Consider the following 23,702-nt stretch of genomic DNA (forward strand, 5'->3'; position numbering starts at 1 on the left):
CAAATTTTGGGTAAATAAGAATAAGAGTACAAAATTTAAAAATCTCTGACAAAACTTAAGAGATTTTCTAGTATGACTGGCGTAGCTAGCGCTCACGTATTGTTTGAATTGATTGATGGTGGACGTACCGATTGATCTGATCATAGGTGTACTCTTTCAAACAACCCATTTTTGGGGCCCAACCCTATCTAGCTCCATCTTAGGCTCCTATTTTACCTTTCTGGCTCGACTCATCAAGGTACCATATACGCGAATATGCGGTTTGACGATTAATTTTGGTGGGCTATCAGACATCTCGCTACAACTGTGGATCCTTACCTTAATCTCTTCATTCCACACTGAACTCAAAATAGACCTACTACATTACCCCAAAAATTTTCTTCTTATGACTTAGCATGTGCTTAAACCCTTTTTGTAAGGAAGACTCATTTACTGACAATATCATTTATTGTCTTGAATTTGAGTTTTGGTTGATATATGATCACCTCGTTCTTTGCAGACTTATACTCATAAATAGTCTTAGAAGACTTTCCTGCCTCAGATCGTTCTACTAAAATACTTCCAATAACAGATAGTTCCTTGCGGACTATCTCTTTCTTAGATTTCCCTTGGCAGGTTTTCACATTTCATAGTCCCAAGTAGACTTCCGTGGCGCTATATAGTCCCGACGGACCTTTGTTTCTTCCATTACTTCCCAACAAACTTTCTACCTAATATAGTCCTCGGGGGACTTCCTTCTTAAGATATTCCTTGATGGACTTCCCTCTTTACCTATAAATACTTAGGACTAATATTTGCATAATTACCTTGGTTTAATTACAGCCAAAGTTGGTTTACTCATCAAACTTTGGTAGACTCTTATGGCAAATACCTATTTGGCAATACTTTGAAGGAATTGCTCATTCCTCTTACATATACCCGTGTTAAAACGTTTCTACCAGTTCCACTTGCCTTTGCATTTTGGCAAATCCTCTTATTACTGCGTTTGCCCGCTTTTGTAGACCCGCCATGCTTATTCTATTAGATTGTTCGCTACATGAGTCATATAGTGATTTCTTTTTTTTTTTTGTGCCTTAACAGGTTTTTTAACCATCCTAACAGACTTAGAACAGGCACTCAAGCAAATCGTTTTGGCAGCACAACAACAAATAGCACCCAAAATAGAGTATAAGACTCAAATTAAGTCATTTGTCCTCGCCAGCTTACCTTGTCCAAACGCCAGAGTTTCCTTTGTCTTGACAGCTAGGCATGAAAATCATTTATATCGGTTAAATCGAAAGTATTCAAACCTTAAAACCCATAATTCAATATCATTCAAAAGATTTCTAGAGATTTTAGAAATCCTTACTCCCCTTTCTCAATCCACGAATACAGAAAGATAGAAAGACTTACTAGTTCCTTGAATCCTCTACTCCCTAACTTCAATCCTCATGATCATTACCCATGCAATATTTCCTTAATTTTCTCTTCTTTGGAGCAACCGAAGAAGACAATTGAAAAGGAAAACAGAAATGAAGAGAATTCTACCTTCAGAATAATCCTCCTCTTTCGTATATATAACCCTTCTTACGCACGGTTCAAGGCCTCAAGTAACCATCCATCGACCATCATTTTGTCTCTCACTAAGGAACCAGTCGGTTCCAACGTAACCGAACCAAAATTGGTTCCCAATTAATTGGCAATCAACCACCAAAATTTTTCAAGTTTTCCGATAGAGCCCACCAACTTATTATTTTATTAAATTAACTCCCAACTCTCCATTAATTTTCAGGGCCTAAAGAAAACCGAGTGCGACATAACATTTACTTAATAAAATGTCATTAACTATTTCCCAGAGATATTAATATTTCTATAAATAAAATCTTTGTTTTGAATTGAACCGCAATTAAAATATAATAATTTTAAGACATTTTCTATACAATAAATGTTAACTTTGTTATAACTTAGATTTATTTGATGCTTTTTAATAATATAAAGACTAAGTTAATCTATTTAATAATAGTGAGACTAAATTTATCCAGTCCCTATAATACAGAGACCTCTTAAGTATACTTTTCCTTTCATACGGTTAAGAATTATTTTCGAGTTTTTTTATTATCTATGTTTTAGTAAGATGGTTGTCTAATAATTATTTTTTAGAATTTTTAACAAAATTATTTTATATAAGAAATATTCAGTCACCACTTTTATTTATAGTTCGTATAATTTTATAAGAATGAAACCCCCTTTTAAATTATGCCTTTTTTTTTAAAGCAAAATGCAATTACTTTTTGGTAATTTTTGAAAAAGGAAAGAAGTATGAGAGAGAGAGGGAGAGAGAAGCAGAAAAGGCGGGTTATGTTTTGAATTGTCATTGTTTTTTAAAAAATAGTTACAGCCATAAAAGTTCGCGGAGGAAGTTCAAAGTTTCTAACTACAAAAATGAAAATCTCTTTTCACCATTCTTAATTTTGCGCCCTTTTCTCAAAGCCTCCCATACCTAAAACGCAAATAAAATAAAATCCATTTCTCACTCTCATTTTTCATAATTAATTTCATTACACAAAACGAAGACGATCCACCCAAATTCTGCGTTTCTCCAAAAATGCAGTTCACCAAACTCGAAGATACACCGATGCTTCGGCAAGAGGTTCTTCTTCTTGTTTAATGATGCAATTATTTGCCGCTAATTATTTCAGATAAAAAATGAAATTTTCATTTAGATCGCATGCCTAGTTAAATCTTTTAAGAGAACTAGAAGCGGAATATAAGGTTATCTCTTTGTCTATTTCCATATGAATTCACTATTTATCAATCTGCATTTGCCTGTAATAAAATCTTTTAATGGTAATTTCATTCGTTTAGTCATCTTGTTTATTTTGAAAAAAAAAAGAACAAAAATAAAAATTAAACGTTTCTATTTTTCGATAACATTTCTTGCTCTGCTTTAAATGGAACCTTATGCTTCTTTTAAGTAGTGTAATTTTTTATGGAAAGCTCAATAGTACTTGCTCATTTAACATTTTAAAATCAATCTCAGTATTATTAGTAATTTTGCATTATGCTTAGGTTAGTTTATCTTGTATATTGGCAGTAATTGTTGTATTGGTTACTGAAACAGATGCAATGCTTGGAAGAGAACGCCGAGTTGATGCGAGGAAGATGTTTAAAGTTTTATAAAGGATGTCGAAAATACACGTAGGTTTACATTTTTGTTATTGTTTCAATCGTTTGCATACACCCTTTTTGAAGAGCAATCTCTTAACTGATGTTTATTGTGGTGTTATTGAGTTGTTGATATCTAATGTTTGTTCTACATTGATAAAGCAGAAGACAAGTCTGTGGAAAAAGGGGGAAAAACCCACAAAGAAGATAGTTAGTAACTCATGGAGTTAGAAGCTGCTTATGAGTTTTAATGCATAATTGTTAATTGTGTCTCAAGCAATGGCTTGATATGCACTTGCTTTCCTATTTATGGTCGAGGAGATCTCCTTCTTTGTTCTGTTTACCCCTTCTTAGACCTCAGGCCACCTGAGCAGCCTTGAGAATGGGGATATAACGTGATAACATGCTATTTGTTAAATACTAATCTTCTAATTTAAGATATATAAGAGCTAACAAACTGAAACTCATATCTTGTAACTAGTAACACAAGCTCAAGCTAATAGTTCTTCTGTTTATCTAAAAATTGGTAAGTCCACAAAAATTTCAAATAAGAATAGTTAATTTTTTATCTTGCTGTCCAAGTTTTGTTTTTGCTTGAATTTAATATTACTATAATTGAAATTCTAACTGAGTTTAGGGTCACAAATCAAAGTTACATCAATTGACCACCTCAATCAAGTAGTTCTAAAAACCACTAGGGATATATATGAATTTTTACTTTAAAGAGAAAACTAGTCATTTTATTTTACCTAATTCTTTCCGAAAAAATATATAATTTTTATATAATTTTTTTTCAGCCACATAACAGGTATTTCCAATTCTATATTATTGAATGATCTCACATGGTCTATTCTAAAATAACAGAGAGGGGCTTGTAGAGGGGTATGCTGGTGACCTTGCTTTCGTAAATGCCCTTGAAACTTTTGGAGGGGAGCAAAATGATCCTATATGTGTTGCTTTTGGAGGTACATATTCTGGCTTCCTAACCCTCCTTGAGTAATACCTTAAAAATGCATATGCTGCGATTTACTTCAAGACTAAGTCCGTCTAAGCATTGCATGGTGTTAATTGGATTTATCACGTCTATTTTCTGTGTTACTTTTGATCCGTTCTGTGTTGTCCATACGTCCTGTGTCCTTATCACCTTGGGAACAGGCAAATGCTTTAAAAAATTTGTTCGAGGACAAATAAATGCTAATTATTTGAATTTGTCAAATTTTTATAAATTGGTACTTAAAAGGAGATGCATAAGAAGAAATGTTTGTTTCATTCTTTGATAAACTGAACAAATCAATGCTAATTACTGAATTTGTTAAGTTTCAATAAAATGTACTAAAACGGAGATACTTGAAAAGATTTTTTTTTTTTGAACAATAATCTCGTATGGTCAACATTTTGTTTTACTTTGCTACTTATGCATTTATTATGTAAATTAGGCCATTTTGCTATTTTGGTGTTATGGTGTTACTTAAACTGATGTCAAGGTTGGTATACAAAAAGTAAGTCGATTTTTAAGGTCAGGAAATGCAATAAATTGCTCATCATATTAGTGCTGTTCTTAATGATGGAATTCAGGCCCAGTCATGACAAATTTCACTGTTGCATTAAGAGAAATTGCCTCATACAAGGAAGTTCTTCGCTCACAGGTAGTGACTTTTGTGATTTCAGAGGTACACTGTTAAAAACATTGTGTAATATGTTTATATTTTCTGTAGGGTTTTTGACTATCGAATTTGGTGATATTACTTAAATTTGTGTATGATTTACTCTTGGAGTATAAATCTCTATTAAAATTTGTAGTTGTAGAACCGGTTTCATCTTGAGCAATTTTAGTATAAATTATGAATAATTACAAAGAAAAAGGACAATGCAAGTCTTAATTATGCACCTAATGACCAACCTCAAGAATTCACAACAAGAAGATGCCTGTGATACAATAGAAGGAAAGTGATTGGGTTCTTCTCCTCTAGAGCAAGTATAAGTTTCCAAATCTAAATGTTCAGACTCAAATTCAGGCCTTAACTATTTAAATGATTTAATAAGTAGGATTTTGGTCTTCAAGATTTATTTACACCTAAAGTATCTATAGCATTACATTAAGGTGTGATCTTACAAGAATGAACTGGGTAGTTGTTCATCAATTATAATTTGTATGCTTATGTCAAATTTCTTTCACTTCCTTACACGACACATCACTTCCATTAAAATTTGCTAGCACATTCAACTGCTCTATGGTAGGTCATTCTCTCTCTTGCAATATGCTTGACATTGTCTGCTACAATTAGAAGTGTTTTTTTTTTAAGTTATTCCATCCTATCAAAGTAGTTAGTTTATGAGAAATGGTGAAATATTTTTAATTAATTTACTTCCATCTTTTAACACATGTAATTTACTTTTTTCAGATAGAGCACATGCTAAATGATAGGTTGCTGCAGTTTGTCAATATCGATCTGCAAGATATCAAGGTACTTTTTATCATCTGAGATATTTCATCTAAGTTCTTTTCATCTTAATGACGGGCGTTTTATTTATTAAAATAACTTGATATTTTGTTAGTTATCACTAGTTTCAGCTCCGAAGTTACACTGTTTTCTTTGTTATGAAGCATGAAGACGATATTGTTTAGAATTTCTCCATTCTTCTTTTACTTCTTAACTTATATTCACATGATTTAATGTAACAATATTGGGAGAATAGTGCCAACTTTTACTTTTAGCGGAATATTTCTCTTTGTTGCTGTTGGAAAGGAGAAAGTTAAAAAATGAGAATGTTGTGGGCACTTTTATGACATTTGATTTGCCTACATGTACCATTGAAAATTCCTAGGGTACTTTTGAGAACAGCAGAGTGTCATTAATGCCTTATTTGTCTGCATGCATAGTGGATAAGTTCAGTTACTTGTCATATTTGTCCTAGATGAATAAGGTCTATGGTTATCTTCTTTTACCGCCTTCTTACCTGGCTACAAATGGTGTCACCTGCTTCTATATCACTGCAGACTCGGGTGACCAGCTTCTGTCTGAGTTCACTCACATAATGAAACAACTTCATACGTGACAGTCTTGATGATGTGAACTGGTTTCTCACATGTTTTCTGACCCACTGTTAAACCATTGTTTCAGGATGCCCGAAAACCTTTCGACAAGGCTTCACTTACATATGATCAGGTGAATTTCAAATCAAAAAGTTAAACAGTTCTTTTTTCTTTACCTTTTTAAACATTTCTTTTTCTTTACCTTCTTTATGATTCAGTTCTATAGTATTAAGGATGCCTCTAATCATCGTGATGATTATTGATTGTAAGTTTAAATTTATTGATAATGAATGGGTAGAAAATTTCTGGACCTTTGAAGCATATGCAGATCTTTTTGAAAATAGAAAATACCATGTTACCAACGACATTTTGATAGGTTATTCCACATTCTAGAATACCATTTGTAAACTTTCCTTGATGTTGATTTTTGATGACGCACTCAAAAACCAGAAGGGGGAATGGTGGCAATAGGGAACAGGGCCAATTCAACATTATCATAAGGCCTCTGTTTGGTTGTTTCCTTTGCTACTTGCTTTTGGTTTCTGTAAGTAAATGGAAAAAGGAATGTTTATATAAAAATAACCGATGATACTTTAAATAATTATAAATTAAAATGAAGGTTTATAAATAAAAGAATGGCTGGTTTTTTTTCTACAAAATAATTATATTTGAAAAGCATGTTCATTACTTCATTTAAATTATTTTCTTATATTAAGCAATAATGGTTTCCTTAGCAACTTTGATGAAACAAATTGCATGTAGCTAAAGCAACAATCAAGGAAACCTAAATTGAAGCCTTTAAAAAAAAGAGTAAACCTAAATCAAGTCTTCTTTCCAATCAGCAGTAATCATTTGATATTCTTATGAGTAATGCATGCATAAGACTTCATTTAGTATTGAAACAACCAGGCGTTATGAACCTGAGAACTGGTTTTAGTAAACTATTTTTGTAAAGTTAGTCCTGTAAAACATTATAGCTGGTATATTCTTTATGGTGGCCATTGGTGTTTTTGCCCATTTTGGCATACAGGCACGAGAGAAGTTTCTGTCTTTAAGGAAAAGCACTAGGACTGATGTAGCTGCAGCCATAGAGGAGGTATATACAATATTAACTTTTTCTTGACCCAAAGTTTATCCTACAAGTGCATAAAATGTTGGGCTATTTTGTAATGGTTAACCATTATCTTTCAAAATCTAATTTGGTAGAGAGACATTCCAGGAATTGCATACTGCTAAAACCTCATTTGAGCTAGCCCGCTTCAATCTGGTAAGTTACTTTTGCCAACAAGTGCTTGTTCTTTTTTATATTCGTTTACTTGAAGCTTCAAATGTACATGTTCTGTGTCCAGGTTAGTACTCTCTCCAAGTTTGAAGCCAAAAAGAGATTTGAATTTTTGGAGGCTGTTAGTGGGATGATGGATGCTCACCTACGGTTCTTCAAACAGGTGTGGAACATTTCAAATGATGACTTGTTTTCCTGTTACAGTTGGTATCTTTTTAATATGTTCAACTTCTGAACCCTTGTTCCTTGCAGGGATATGAACTCTTACATAAGATGGAACCTTTCATTAACCAGGTTCGTCATCTTAACTTTTCCTCCTATAAGATGAAACGAAACATTAATTTTCAATACCTTTTAACATGCTAAAGGTCTTAAGATTCTTTCATCCAGTCTATAACTTGTTTAAAATAGAAAAGAGATTGAATGAAGCTGCTAAAACTAGCTGCCAAAACTTTCGTAACTACAAAAAGTAGCTGAGACATGCTATTAACTTTTTCTTACATTGCTTTTCTTACAAATTGAACCTTTGAAAGAATCTACCAACAAACCTCTTCTAGAGATGAAGGTTATTACGTTGAAGCTCGCAGAGAAAGCCAAATATTTCATCAAGTCATAGCAAAACTAAGAGGGGTGCAAAAAATTAGTGCCCTGAAACCATGGGGTTGAAATTCTTCTTGTCCAGCTTATGCATTTATCGGTAATTGAAGCAAAACTTTTGCTGCCAGTGTCTGTGGTGACCAAAGGTAATAAAACTAAACAATCATCCTAACATTGAGAATATAGTTGACTTTATTCTCGATATGAGAATGCAAAACAAACTTCATTGGACTACAATGCTAAATTAAGCTCCCATGACACATTAATGGAGCTATAATACAAGTTTTGTCATTGCCAGCTACCTGCTACAGTCAGATTGATTTCTACTTGAGAAAAAGATATGATAAGAGCTCAGATATGATCTTTCTTATCTACTTTACTGCAAAAATCAAATGACACTAGTCCACAGTAGCATTTGATAATGACTCAAAATTCTTAAATCTATTTTTCAATTGAACCATGGGGGATGATACTGTTATTCTGGTGGAAATCACTAGCACGGTATCTTGGGTTAGTCCAAGTAGATGGAAGTCATAAGCCTGAATCCCATTTTCTTCACAAACACTGCTTTGACAAACCTTTTTCCCACTAGTAAAGAGAAAAAACTTTGCCTCAAGAGAATCAGTTTTATTTTCCCTCCATTTCTACATCTGAATCCAGTTCCTTTACTGATTTGTGGAGTCCAACAGAGTTCCCATAAGCAAGCAATTCCTTGGGAAACTTGGAATGAGGAAATAAGTATTTTTTTCTCAAGTTTTCTGCGAATAAAGTTTACCTCAGAAACTTGTTTCTTCCATCTTTGAAATTTTCATCTCTCGAACTTCTGATACTAGTGCTTCTGGGTTGCAGGTCTTAGCTTACGCACAACAGTCTAGGGAGTGTTCGAACTATGAGCAAGAATCTCTATGTGAAAGGATGCAAGAACATATTAGGCAGATAGATCGAGAAAGTAAACAGTTAAGCAATGCTGGTCTTCCTGCAGCCGATGGAATGCAACCTTTTACAAGGGGATCCCAAAAAGTTATTGAGGCAGTTATGGAATCTGCTGCGAAGGGAAAGGTGATGTCCTTTTGCATGGTTCTCTTAGATAATCTTTATCTTAGTTTTAATTTAAATGATTTTGTATTTTTAAAGGAGTTTCTTTGCATTTCATTCTTTTAAACTACTTTTACTCAGGTTCAAACCATACGACAAGGTTATCTTTCAAAACGTTCTTCAAACCTAAGAGGTGATTGGAAGAGAAGATTTTTTGTTCTCGATAGTCGCGGGATGCTGTACTACTATCGTAAACCATTTGCCTGGTCTTCTGTAAGCCCATAAATGAAAGCTCACCTACAATAATAATATGGGCAGTAAAATTTTCCCATACTAAATTGTACTCATTCAGGCAGCTGGAAGTCCGTCTACTATTCAAAGGAGTAGTTCTGAAAATGGTCCTGGGCTGCTGAGCCGATGGCTTTCTTCTCATAACCATAGTGCTGTACCTGATGAAAAATCTGTTACCCGCCATACAGTAAACTTGTTGACATCAACAATCAAGTTTGACGCAGATCAAACAGATTTAATGTTTTGTTTCAGAATTATCTCACCTACAAAAATTTATACATTGCAGGTATTTGTTCAACATTTCAATTTTGTGGTGAATGCATAACCGATGCTTTCATTTTTTACTAGAATTTATTTCTTGGTAATATTTTGTGGTTATTAAGTGTGGAAATGATTAAATTAGCAATAAATTGCTGAAAGAATTCACTTGGCAATGCAGGCAGAAAATGCACTAGACCAAAGGGATTGGATTGAAAAAATAACTGGAGTGATTACTTCCTTACTGAGTTCCCAAACACCTGAGAAGGTAATTGACTAAACTTTCCTCTAAACAAAATGTGGGAAAAAGCATTGAACTGTGCAATCTTTCTTCTTCCTCAGCCAAAAAACAAAATGAGATGCATATTTGTTTAATTTTCTTAAAAGTTTATTTTCTTGGATTGTGAAAAGGAGGCATCAATCAAGTTTTCCTCACTACGTATCCTCTGATTTCTTTCTCCATGCAACGTTTATGTCAGTGTCTCTCTGCTTTCCGCGCCGGAAGTGGTGATTACTTTACTAGTGATAACAGTTCACTAGTAGCGTACCCTGATGGTTATCCGATGTCAATTGGACAATATAAATGTAAGAATCTCTCACCTGGAAGTCTTTTAGACATACCTAGAAGTTCGCAGCATCAAGAATATTGCGGAAAGAGTGAAAAGCCAATTGATATCTTAAGAAAAGTAGCCGGGAATCATAAATGTGCTGATTGTGGTGCACCTGAGCCAGACTGGGCATCTTTAAACCTTGGTCTACTTATATGCATTGAATGTTCCGGAGTTCACCGCAATCTTGGTGTACATATATCAAAGGTATGCCGTATAAATTTGCTCTGGAACCTTATGTCTTTCTAAGAAATGCTATTGGCAGATGTTCAATATTTTCTTGAAAAAGCTTTTGTTTGGGCGATTGGACCTTTCAAATATAGAAGGATCTAAATAGCTGAAGTAGCTTTCTTTTTCTTTCTAAGTGAAAATATTTACTTTTGACTCAACATTCAAAATGTTTTGTAGAAAAGAGAAGTAATGAGATTAGAAAATTTTAGAGAAGTAAAGAGATCAGAAAATTTTAGAGTGGGTTACTTCTCACTTGTGTATTGGAATGAATGTTTACATAAGTATTTATACTAAGGTACAAGTCTAAGGAAGAAATGCAAGTTGTAAATAATAGTAAAATCCCACAAAATCAGTGATATGATTCCTATAATCATGTAATTCGTATAATGTTGCTAAGCTGTCAATTTGTCCGCTGTTTGGTCAACTATGAAGATGCCAACACTCCCCGAGTTGGTGCATGGATATCACACATGCCCAATTTGCAAACCAAATTATGAGAAGTCCTATTGTTTAATCATTTGCTGAACACCTCAACTAACTGCTCATCAGATACCACATGAACTAAACTCAAGACACCAATTGTTAATTTCTCTTTGGTGGAGCGCCGATTGATCTTTTCATGTTTCGTTCGATCATGTTGCATTGAATTTTGAGTATGCTCATAGCAGACTTGTTGTCACAATATAAGTATAATTTGTCTTTTCTTGGCAAATTTAATTCCCCCTCGGGTATTACACTTTTGTTAGTTTTGAGGATCATAAATAAATTGACTTACTAAATTAATCTGCCTATCAATCTTTGATATCTTTCTTTATCCACTAACTCTACAATCTTTGCTTGCAGTTTATGATTGCTTTCAGTCAGTGACTCTTTCGGTTTGCAACCTATCATATCGAATTTTTTCAAAAGATCTAAATATATTTCCTTTGAGAAACGAAAATCCCCCTTTTTTTTTTTATCTGGCAACTTCAATTTTCAGAAAATATTTTTCAGCTTTTGAAGGTCTTGATTTCAATTTCTTGAACCAAGAGCCTCTTTAATTGAGTAATCTCCTCTTTGTCATCCCCTATCATCTCTATGTCATCAACATAAACTACAAGAAAAGTAATCTTACCCTTGCAATGTCTTATGAAGAGTATATGATTAGCATTGCTCTATTGATAGCTAAAAGTGGTCGTGGCTTTACTGAATTTGTCAAACCATGCTCTAGGAGATTGATTCAACTCATACAAGCCTTTCTTCAATCTATATACTTTTCCTCGTGTCTTTTCATCGTCAAAACTTGAAGGGGTCTCCATATAAACGTCTTCTTTTAAGTCTCCATGTAAAAATGCATTTTTCATATCAAACTATTACAAGTCCCAATCAAGGTTGGTTGCATAAGATAACAAGATTCTGATGATGTTCATCTTGGTGGTAAGGGCAAATATCTCTTGATAGTCCACTCCATAGGATTGAGTGAAACACTAAGCTACCAGTTTAGTTTTGAACCTTTCAATAGAACCATCAGCCTCGTGTTTCACAGTAATCACCCACTTGCAACCAGCCAGTTAGTTTCCTACGGAGGAATAACAAGTTCTCAAGTCTCGTTCTTTGCTAAAGCCTTCATTTCCGTCTTGGATCATTGAAAGCTTCCTGCTAATCTTTTGGAATAGACACAAATAAATGATAAGGATAAGACAAAGGCTCTATAGAAAGGACTCGAGGAATCCTAAGAACTAAAATTAGATATAGAAAGTTTAGTTCAAATCTTGACACCTTTTCTTTGAGCAATGGATAAATCTAAATCACTAGTTGAATTGGGATCATAAAATGACTCACTAGGAAAAGAAGATTTTTGGCACTGACTAGGATGCAAGAAGACTTCTTATGCCTTCTCTCTTATGCCTTACTTCTCTTTGAGTAAGTTCTTAAATCCGGTTTATCCAAGCCCCCAATAGTCTCCCCTTGAATAGGTTCTTTTCTTCGAATAAAATCTTCCAATGTAACAGAACTAGGCATAGTCATCATCTCTTCTCTTCCATTCTCTCCCGAGGAGGTGATTGGACTGTGCCAAAATAAGATCCATTTTCTTTGAAAGCAATGTTCATAAATACCTTCTGGATGGAGGATGATAACACTTTCAACCTTTTTCTATAGGAGAATACCCAATAAATATGCATTTAAAGGCCTGTGGATCCAACTTTCCAACACTCTCAGTATGAACAAAACAAATACATCCAAATACTTTTGGAGGAGCTGTATAATCTCTTTTCCCTTCAAAAACTTTTAAGAGACTCTTCAAATGAAGAGCTTTGAGAGGCATTTTGTGAATTACATACGCATTAAATGCATTACTTGACTTCACAAAATTAGATGTTGCATTGGAATCAATTTGGGACAGAAGATGCTTGAGATTCTGAATTTCATTTGAAAAAACACCTTAGTGGAAGCTAGAAGGTTGTAGGGATTATCTGAACTAATTGCAACAATTTTCTTTTCTGCCATTCTAAAAGATTTGAAATTCAAACACAAAAGTTCTTATAATAAGATACTTACAGAAGCCAAATATATTAGTTAAAAAAAGGTGACTTTTGAATCAACACTATTTGGACTCAGTGAAGTAAAGGGTTGTAGAAAATATGGCTACAAGACCGGTAACAGCAAGCAGAAGTCAGAATTTTGACGAGGTGGGCGTCATGTTCCGACGTGTGAAAAATAGCGCAAAATACTATTGGTGGTGTGTGAGACTCATGGGCAGGCTTGATAGACACCAAACTTTAGGGGTTCGTCGAGGATGGTGTTCCGACACTTCTAAGGGCGGTGGTGAGAGAAGAAACAGAGGCTAAGATAGTAAGTACCAAAAAAAACTTATTTCTAGGGTTTGAAAAGAAGGCTCTGACACCATGTAGAAAATGTAAGTAAAAAAGATTAGAAAAAATTTGAGTTGGGTTTGTTGAGATGTAAAAGGTTTTATTAAAAATATATTTTTGTATTTTTTTATATTTATTTTACAAAAAATAGTTTGGTTAAGGAAAAATAACTTACATGTCAAAATAGAATAAGTCATTTATTATTTTGAAAAACGTAAATTATTTTTTGGAAAAAAATTTATCTACAAATAATTTTATTTTTATATAAAAATTAATTTAAATCAAACCTAATATTGTTATATTGATAATAAATTTTATTTTATTTTTAAAAATATTCAAAATATTATATTTTTTAATATTATTAAACATACTTATTTTATTTATATTTAGTCATATAATAAATTATTTAATATTTTAATTTTATTTTAATAATAAATTTTAAAAATAATAATTTTGAATAATATTATTCACATATTATTGAAAATATTTAATATTAATATTTTAATAATAAATATTTATTATAATTATAAATATATTAATAATAAATGTTTTGTAATATAAATGTTAAAATATGTCATAAGTATATGTGTACTTCACATATTTGTAATTTAGTCTTCGTACTTTTATTTTCAAGAATTTAGTCCTTTTACTTTTTAATTTTGAAAATTAAGTTCAATTATTGACATCGTTAATTTTTTTTCAATTTTGTTGATGTCACATTTTTAAATAAAAAATACTTACTTAGTAGTCATGTAATTAAAAAATGACGTAATGAATCTGAATTCAATATAATATTTTTAATATATATAAAAACAATGTAAAATATAAAATTATAGATAAAAATAAATTCAATTAAACAATAAAAAAATAAGAAAATCTCAATTGTATGTTTGTTTAATTGAAAATAACTTTTATAAAATATTTTTAAGAAATCTACCAAACAATAGAAAATATTTTATACAAATTCTTCCAAACGTCAAAAAATATTAACTTTTCTAGAAAAATAAATTATTTTTCAAAAATTAATTTCTAAAAATTAATTTCAGTAAAACAAACAACTCTTAGAGTGAATTATCTCTCACTTGTGTATTGGAATGAATGTATACATAGGCATGTATACTAGTGGTCAACGATAAAGCTATTAACATGTTTTGATGTTGAGAATCCCATAGTTGACTTAAGAATAGGAATAACAGAAAAGGCTTTGTATCCCTTTAATGAATGTTTACATAGGAATGTTAAGAAAATTCCACAGTGACATACTGTTGTTGACCTTTTGAAACCTTTTTACAGGACTGGAAAAAAAGAGCTAAGGAACGAAACTAAGCATGCCTTACACCTATAGGGAAGCTGAGAGAAATATCTTGTTTTAGCTTTCTATTTGGGTAAATTACACATTGGTAACCAACTTCTATAGTTTTTATTTTCGGTGACGAAAAATTAAAAATTGCACAAAGGGCACTGTTGTTACAAATCATTTTTATTTTGATCACTTGCCATTAATTTGGAATTAGGCAATGTTATTATACACTTATTTTAATCACTTAATTTTAGTAAGTTTTCATTTTGATATTTTTTTAAATTTCCTTAATTTTTTTTAAGAATTAAACTTTGGTCTTATGGAGAAAAACTTGAATTTTTACTTGGAAAATCTATTTTGTCTTTTTAATTTCTTTTATTTTTCCTTTGTAGAATTAATTTTATTTTTTTTCTTTAAAGGGAATAATTTGATATTTTACATGGAATTATTTAGATTTTTATAGAAAAATTTTAGTTTTTACAAAAAGAGTTATTTTATTTTTTTAATTTCCTTTAATGTTGTCCTTTTTTATGATAAATTTAAGTTTTTTTCCAGCAAAAAGGAACCATGGGTTTTTTAAAGGAAAAGGAAAACTTTGAATATTTGCAGGAAATTGAGTTATAGGAGAAATTTTAAGTCTATAGTTGAATAATTTAATTTGTCGTAAAAAAAATCAATTTAAAAAAATAAAATTAATTCGAAATGAGTGATAATTTTTTTTCTTTTATTTTGACACCTAAAATTAAAAATTATGAAAGTTAGGATAACAAAGTGTGCAATGTAACACTTTATTTGTCGTTACCATGCGTCTCTTGGACATACATTTTGGTTTGGCCCATTTGTTAACTTGTACTCAACCTAAAACAAACACATATTCCTTGAAGAAATTTAGGGATCAGGGAATATTTGTAGAGCATTATATATTTGGTTTGGTAAGTTAGGAAGATGTAAACAACAGGAACAGTGACTACTGTTTTAACCATGTTATCTAGTTTGTCTGTACTACAAATTTTGCTCGGTCCAAGGACTTGAAATATTTTTTTTTTCCCTCGGAATTCTTCAGGAGTTGGACTTGTTATCATTTTTATGTTATCCTCATGCAACCATTATTTGCTGTATGTATGTTTAATTGCCTAGTCATGCAGTTTTTATATAACCTTTTACCCAGGTAAGATCACTGACACTTGATGTTAAAGTGTGGGAACCGTCTGTGTTGGATTTGTTTCAATCACTGGGAAATATCTATGTGAACTCAATCTGGGAGGAGTTGTTGCACTCGGGACCTACAAGAACTGTTATACCTGCGGGGTAAGTCAGACTATTTGATTTGATGGGAGAACTCTTCCTATGATGAACCTTTTTACTTCTTGTTGTAGTTCTTCCAACTCTGAAGGACATAAGCAACTTGTGAAAATGAAACCTACTCACGATGATCCCATTTCAGTGAAGGAGTTGTTCATTCATGCAAAGGTATTGCTCCGAATTATCTAGTTTTTCCTACGGATGTAGAGTTGACGGTTTCCGATTATTTCAGTATGCAGAGAAAGCTTTTGTTCCTAAGATAACAGACAAACGGCGTCTCCACTCTGTAGCAGAAGAGGTGTGGGAAAGTGTTCGTTCTAATGACCCAAGGGCTGTATACCGCTACATTGTTTGCTATGGGGCTGATGTGAATACAATTTATGGTCATGCATCATATTGTACATCCTCCCCCTCTGTCCACAACTCCAGATTAATGTATGTAATAGGAAAAACCAAAGAAATCCTTTAATTACGACTTTGATTGCTTTGCAGTTGACTCTCTGGACCCCTCATCAAGATCTTTGAACTCGTTAAATAAAAACGAAGATCAGATCGAGAAGGAGCATCCCGACAGTTGTTCACTACTTCATCTTGCCTGCTTAACCACCGATATCTGCATGGTGGAGCTGCTGCTTCAGTATGGAGCAAATATAAATGCGTCCGATTCAAGAGGTCGGATGCCACTCCATATTTGTGTCATTGGCAGGAATTTTGCAATAGCAAAATTGCTTCTTACAAGGTGACTTTTTCATTTTCTTACTTTTTTTTGTTCATAATTTTCATAAGTTTCCGCTTTTGGGGTATGTTATCCTTTTTAGACAGATATAATTTCGCTTACACTGGTTATCTTTCCCACTACCATGAATGCAACCGAATTGCAGGGGAGCAGATCCACATGCTGTAGACGGAGAAGGTCACACTCCTATTCAGCTTGCATTAGCATCAGGTGTTGATGATCATGAGGATTTGCCATTCTTAACAGAATGATAGTATAGTATATCACAACCCCAGAAGGGAACGTCAAAGACCCGGAATGGAAGAAATCAACCATACATTAGGGCTTTTAGCAGACAAAGTTGAAAGTTTGGCTTTACCCCATGTGAAACTGCATCATAATTCATAGCTTTCTTCAAGTATATGACTATATGCAATTCCCACCACCATCTTGGTGGCTCCTTTGGATACTCTGTTTTAGTAGCTTATATTTTTAGGTTCTATTTATTTCTTTTATATATATATATATATGAAAATTTTATTTGAGGATCGGGTAGCTCATGCATTTAAATGTATTATAAGTTTTATAAGAGAATGGTCTTTTTTCTTTTTCGAGAGAGTGATAAAATATAATGTAACATCAAAATCTTAAATACAAAAACAAGTGCATTTAAATGTATTGCGACATATTCAGTCGTATTCAATTATACTATATTCGTATTTATTAACCTTGTGTTTTTGTCGTAGTCTCATATTTATTACAGGGAATTAGAAGCTAAAAGTATTAATGTCATATTGAGAGCCAAAAGCTTGCTTGTAATTGATGATGAAGGTATAAATTATCCAACAGCTAAGAAGAATGAAAACTAATAGTAATAATACAAATCTTTGAGGCCTAAACAATGTGACAAACACTTCCACTCCTGCCGCCTACATTGCTTATTCAGCGCTTACATGTAAGTTAGTTACTATCACTGACCTTTCCGAGTGTCCTGCTCACCTGAACCTTCCACTTTGATAGGAAGCATCCAACACGACAAGTTTCCAGATGGTTTCGAAAACACCATGATTTCTGAGCCTGGCTGAGTTGGTCTACTCTAGCACTAGCATGAGCCTGCTCCATTAGTGATTCAGGAAGTTTTTAACTGAAGTGAAAAGAAAGAACAGATGGTAACTTTTTCTCCCGTAGTTTTTACACTTGACAAGCAACTCCGCACGTTGCTTGCTTGGGAGAATTGTTAGGGCTCTCCAAGTTTGCAACATCATTTTCTTTATCAATAATGCTATTCACAGTGGTGGTGTTTGGAATCCATCCGAACCGGACCAAGCTCTCAAGAATCCATTCTGCTTTCTCTGGATTTCCCTTATCATGAAAACCATGAACAAGCTTGTGACATGTAATTGGACTGAGCTTAAGTCCTTGTTCTGCCATTTCTTCAAGTGACTTTGGAACTTCCGAAAACTCCTCTCTTTTGCATACAGCGTCCAGCAGCAGAAAAGTGGGATTTTTATCGAACACAACATCCTTCACTAGAATTTCATCCAACAGCTTCAACATTCCAATCAAACTATTTTCTTCCAAGTAAGCATTAGCAATAAGACGATAAATAATTTCATCAGGTTCAACCCCTTTTGCAGCCATGGACTCGAAAAGATCAAACATCTCTGCTTTCCTCCCTAATCTGTAGTAACCATGTAAAAGCAAGTTGTAAGTTACAACATTCGGAACCAGATTCCTCCTTTGCATCTCCAAAAAGAGAATTTCGGCTTCTTCCATCCTTCCTGCCTTGCTGTGATAATCAATTAGGATTGTATAGGTTCTATGGTTTGGTGTAATACAGTTACTGGCCATGTCTTCTAACAGCCTCATAGCTTCATTTGGTTTCCCCGTCTTGCATAACCCATTGATCAATGCATTGAAAGAAGAGGTGGGATCAAAACCCTTCTGCAACATTTCAGAAAACAAAGAGAGCGCCTTGTCCAATTCTCCTCCTTTACAGCATCCGTCAATAAGGGCACAATAAGTAAAACTATCAGGTGGAACACCCTTTGAGGGCATTTTATCCAGTAACTGAAATGCCTCAGTTAAATTTCCAGATTTGCAATATCCATCTATAATTATAGAATAACTCTTGACATTAGGTGCCAAGCCTCTCTGTGCGATTTCATTAAACACCCTCCTAGCTTTCTCGGTGTCACCTAACTTACACAGACCATCAATCATTGCATTATATGTAACAATATTAGGAGCAATGCCCTTTTGACACATCTTATCATAAAGGTTGAGAGCAGCCTCCATATCACCAAGCTTAGAAAAGACAGAAATGAGAGAAGTATAAGTGAATACATCAGGCACTATACCCTTTTCATCAAGTTGAGAGAACAGTTGCATTGCATCATTAATTCTACCATTTGCTGCAAGGCCGTGGATGAGTGCAGTGTAAGTCTTTATGTCTGGGAGCACACCTTTTTCAGACATGTGCCTAAATGTCGACAGAGCCTCGGTTACATTTCCCACTTTGCAAAGGCTATTAATCAATATAGTATAGATAGCATTATTTGGAGCTATACCATAACTACGCATCTCTCTGAAACACCTTTCTACTGCCTCCATTTCCCCGGCCTTAGCATATCCATGGATTAAAGTCCCATAGGTAATTTCATTAGGCTTCAACCCCCTGTCAACCATTTCGACTAAGAAGCTCCTTGCTTCGTCCATCATTTGGGACTTACATAAGCCACTTAAAAGAGTATTGCAACAAAAGATATCAGCCATTTGTCCATTCTCCATCATTCTGTTGAGAATCTTTCTTGCTTCCTTGAATCTACTTTTCTGAATATGACCTTTTATCAGATTTGTATACATAACAACGTTGGGCTTCAACCCTACCTTAATCATTGCCTCAAAAACATAATTAGCTCGACCAAGATCTCCACAGTGACATAATCCACTAATTATACCATTATAAGTGTACATCGTGGGTGTCAAGTTGTGTTCCTTCATCTCTTCAAACAATTCATGGGCCTTGAGAAAATTCCCTTGTCGACAATAACTCTGGATCATAAGACTAAATGTTTGTGCATCAGGTCCGATGCCAATCAAAACCATCTCATCGAACAGAGCTTTTCCTTTCTCCAAGTCACCAGCCTTAGAAGCCCCACCAATAAGCACATTATACGTGAACACATTCGGTTTAATTCCACAAGCAACCATCTCATCCTTGACTTGGAAAGCCTCGGCCATGCTCCCCCGTTTAATGAACCCATCAATCAAAGCTGTGTAAGCAAAATGGTTAGGATTTAAGCCTGCACAACGCATTTCCTCCATCATCAATTTTGCTTCCTGAAATCTGTTATGCCTACAAAACCCATTAATAACCGTATTGTAAGTATATGCATCAGGGTTGAAACCCTTCCGACTCATGGAGTTTTTCAACTTCAATGCTTCATCAACAGCACCAGCTTTACACAGTCCACCAATCATAACATTATAAGTAACCAAACCAGGGCTACATCCCTTCTCCTCCATATCCATAAACACCCTTTTTGCCTTCTCAATATCCCCTACTCGACAATGAGCATTAATCACATTGGTAAAAGTATAAACATCAGGCACCAATTTAGCATCTATCATCCCATTGAAAACCTTCCAAAACAAATCCAACTTATTTACCTTAAGCAAATCACCTAAAAAGTTATTACAACAAGCCAAACCAGGCAAAACCCCAACTTCTTTAGCACCCAAAAAAACATAAACAGCATCGTTCCAAGAACCCATTTTCTTATAACAACCAATCAAAATATCGAAAACCCCGACATAATTCCCTTCATAGCCCTTCCAGCACCTAATAATTGAACCCAAAATGGCCTGAACGGGCCTTCTAGTCCTAACCATGCTGTCTAAAACAATAGTGGCTTTACGAAACATCTTCGAATTACATAAAGTAACTGCTAGAAAAGAAAAAGAATCCAAATTTTGAGGGTTCGGGGATTGCTGACTTGCCCAGTTGAAGAAACTGAAAAGGCGTTCGGGATCATGAATCGAGTTTTGGAGAAGAACGGAGTGAACTATTTCTGGGTTCAGCTTGCTTGTCAATTCTGATGATGTTTCAAGAAGTCGTTTCCAGTCATTTTTACTGAGGATAGAAGCGATTTCCACGGCTTCGGCGTCATTTGAAGCTGATGTACAAAGGGAAGCCGATTTGAGACGAGAGAGCCTTGATTTCGTGAAACAATAGACCGTTTGCTTTGAAGATAAACGCATTGTTTTGAAGGATTTTCAAGGTGAAAAAATGGAGACGCTTTTAGTCTGCGAAAAACAGAAAAAGATAAAAGAATCAGCGAGGAAGGGGAACGTTTACAGCACACTTTGGTGGGCTTTTGGCTTCACTTTTCTAGGCTGTTTGGCCCATGTATTTGTACTCTAATTAAAATCCCGGTTTAAGCTTTTCAGTCAACGAAATCGAACACCTCAGCATTTTAATTTTAAATTTATAAATATCTAAAAGTAAACTTCAAATTATATTAGTTTATGTTAAAATTAAGAAATTTTAAATATAAAATTTTAAATAATTTATTTTAAGGTAATTTTAATTAATTTATTGAACTTTAAAATTAATTAAACTAAATATAAAAAATAATATAAAATTATTAAGCGTTATGGTAAGATATTTTGTATTTTCAATGAAAAAAATCCAGACATTAAAGAGAATATTTTTGGGAGTGAACTATAAACTTTAAACATGAACTATAAAACCAACATAGAGAACATTAAAAAAAATTAATTTTTAAAAAAATTTAAAGCTATGTTAATAATTAATATAAACTAAATAAAGTTAAGTTTTTTACTTTTTTTTAAAAAATGTTTAGTGTTATAATTGACAGAACTAATTTAATCTATAAAAATCAAGAGTATTGTTTTTGTTAGGTACGAAAATATAAAGAGAGAGATGAATTAATATTTTAAATTTTTGTCGCTTATAAATGAGTTGTCGTTTAGAGTAATAAAATATAACACAAAAAATATATAAGAATTTAGAACGGCAGTGTTCGCAATTGCACAAATTGAATTGTAATATAGTTAGTAAAATGAAATACTTGAAAGTATTATAAGAATCGTACCTAAGGGAGGATGGAGTAAATTATGAAAATATTTTTACAGTAATAAGTCTAAGTAGTAGTAATTAATTCCTATATTACGATAAATCATAAAATAGATTAAAGAGATAATTTAATTAACTAAAATGAATAAACAAGAAAAATAAACAAACGACTTAATCAATAAACCAATCAGGAAGATTAACTCGCTTCAAGGTTTGTAACTAACTTCGAATTAGGGTTTTAAGGTTGATTAGCTACCGATTAACTAATTATTACCTCTCGGCCTCTAATTAACTAATCGGTTGATTGATACTTGCTTATCTCCTGACCTTACTTTCTCAACCAAGATAAATTTGTTAAGAACGAAATAAAAAATCCGAGAAAGAGAAGAGAAGAGAATAGAAGAATAGAAAATAGGGGAGAGAACAATGCATATTAGAAAGGTGTGTTGATAGTTTTCAATTTTCATATCCAATACTGTCAATTACATGCTGATATATAGGAAAAACAATTGAATTGTCTAACAGTCGAAATAACAGAAAAACAAACAAAACAAATTGTACGATTGTTTCTATGAAACATTTCATTTTATTTAACCTGATGCACACCGTTTTTACAACCTGCTCTCGGCCCAACTACCCATAACAACTACTCTCTCCTTGAAGAAGATCCTTGTCCTCTAGGATCTATATGAAGGTAAGCATCCTTCAGCTGCACCAAGGATTCCCATGTGGCATCCTCTGGAAATGAATTCACCCATTCAACCAAAACTTCAGTTGTGGCCACATTCCCACTCTTCACCATCCTTCTATCTAAAATTCGAATAGGCTTTTTGGCCCAAAATCCTTGGTTGTCCACTACTGGCAGAGACACTTATACATGAGCAGCTCCAACATGTTTCTTAAGTTATGAAACATGAAAAGTAGGGTGAATTCTAGATCCTTGGGGGCAGCTACATCTTGTATGCTACCTTTTGATCTTACCTTCCACCATGTATGACCCAAAATACTTGGGAGCTAATTTTTGGTTAAGTAACCTTCCATAGAATACTGTCTGTAAGGTTGAAGCTTCAAATAAACCCAATCCCCAATTTCAATATGTCTGCCTGTTTTGTGTCTATAAGCTTGTTGCTTTATTCTATCTTGTGCTCTCTTCAGATAGAATTCTAACAGTTGTCTTATAGCCTTACGATGATGCAAAATTCTATCTACAACAGCCACCAGTCATGTCCCAGCTAATTATGTTGTATGATGAGGAGGTGTCTGGCCATGTAGTGTCTCATAAATTGTATTTTGAATGGCTAAGTGGAATGTGGAATTATACCACCACTCAGCTAAGGGAAGCCAACTTACCTAGTCCTGTGGTCTCTCCCCCGACATGCATCTCAGATAGCCTTCAAGACACCCATTCAGTACTTCTGTTTACCTATCAGTCTCAGGATAGTAAGTAGTGGATAGGTGAAGTTTAGTTCCCACTCGTTTGAACAAATCCTGCTAGAAATTACTAACAAATAGCTTGTCCCTATTAGATATAATGGAGTCAGGCATCCCATGTAGCTTGTACACATTTTCCATGAACAGTTGAGCTATAGTCCTAGAAGTATAGGGATGGGATAGGGCCATAAAATGGGCATATTTTGTGAGATGATCTACTACCATCAAAACAACACTCTGATTTGTCGTAATTTAGTATAACATATTAAACTAATTTTCGCTCTTTAAGAGCTTGAAAGCAAGCATTTTCATAAGGTTTTAATTATGTTTTTGCAAGATTTCTTAAAGTTAATAAAATGTACAAATTGAGTCTTTCATTAACCTTAGGGGCCGAATGAGGCTTAAGGAGGAGCTAGTGAACTGTGTAAGTGTGCAGAAGACCATTAAAAGGTGTAGTAAATAGATGTTGGTCACTACGTCGCAACGCGGAATGACATGACATACCCTTGAAGAAATCACGA

General features: G+C 33.7%; 2 protein-coding genes across 2 annotated transcripts; one reads left to right on the plus strand and one right to left on the minus strand.

Annotated features, from left to right (window-relative positions):
• The first annotated feature begins 2,417 nt into the window (after positions 1–2,417).
• Positions 2,418–17,197, plus strand: LOC107886206 (ADP-ribosylation factor GTPase-activating protein AGD1). Its single transcript, XM_016810078.2, has 20 exons — positions 2,418–2,629; positions 3,101–3,177; positions 4,009–4,109; positions 4,720–4,790; positions 5,547–5,609; positions 6,267–6,311; positions 7,209–7,274; positions 7,398–7,445; positions 7,528–7,623; positions 7,713–7,754; positions 8,907–9,116; positions 9,234–9,365; positions 9,445–9,669; positions 9,823–9,909; positions 10,121–10,456; positions 15,801–15,940; positions 16,009–16,102; positions 16,167–16,332; positions 16,427–16,673; positions 16,816–17,197. Exons 1-20 carry the CDS (start codon positions 2,585–2,587, stop codon positions 16,919–16,921), a joined length of 2,397 nt encoding a protein of 798 aa, XP_016665567.1. The 5' UTR covers positions 2,418–2,584; the 3' UTR covers positions 16,922–17,197.
• Positions 17,198–17,314: 117 nt separating this feature from the next.
• Positions 17,315–21,003, minus strand: LOC107887593 (pentatricopeptide repeat-containing protein At5g61990, mitochondrial-like). Its single transcript, NM_001326743.2, has one exon. The coding sequence runs from the start codon at positions 20,910–20,912 to the stop codon at positions 17,841–17,843; it is 3,072 nt and encodes a 1,023-aa protein (NP_001313672.2). The 5' UTR covers positions 20,913–21,003; the 3' UTR covers positions 17,315–17,840.
• Between the last annotated feature and the right edge of the window lie 2,699 nt (positions 21,004–23,702).

This window comes from Gossypium hirsutum, chromosome A03, assembly GCF_007990345.1.
Source record: "Gossypium hirsutum isolate 1008001.06 chromosome A03, Gossypium_hirsutum_v2.1, whole genome shotgun sequence".
Taxonomy (NCBI): Eukaryota; Viridiplantae; Streptophyta; class Magnoliopsida; order Malvales; family Malvaceae; genus Gossypium; species Gossypium hirsutum.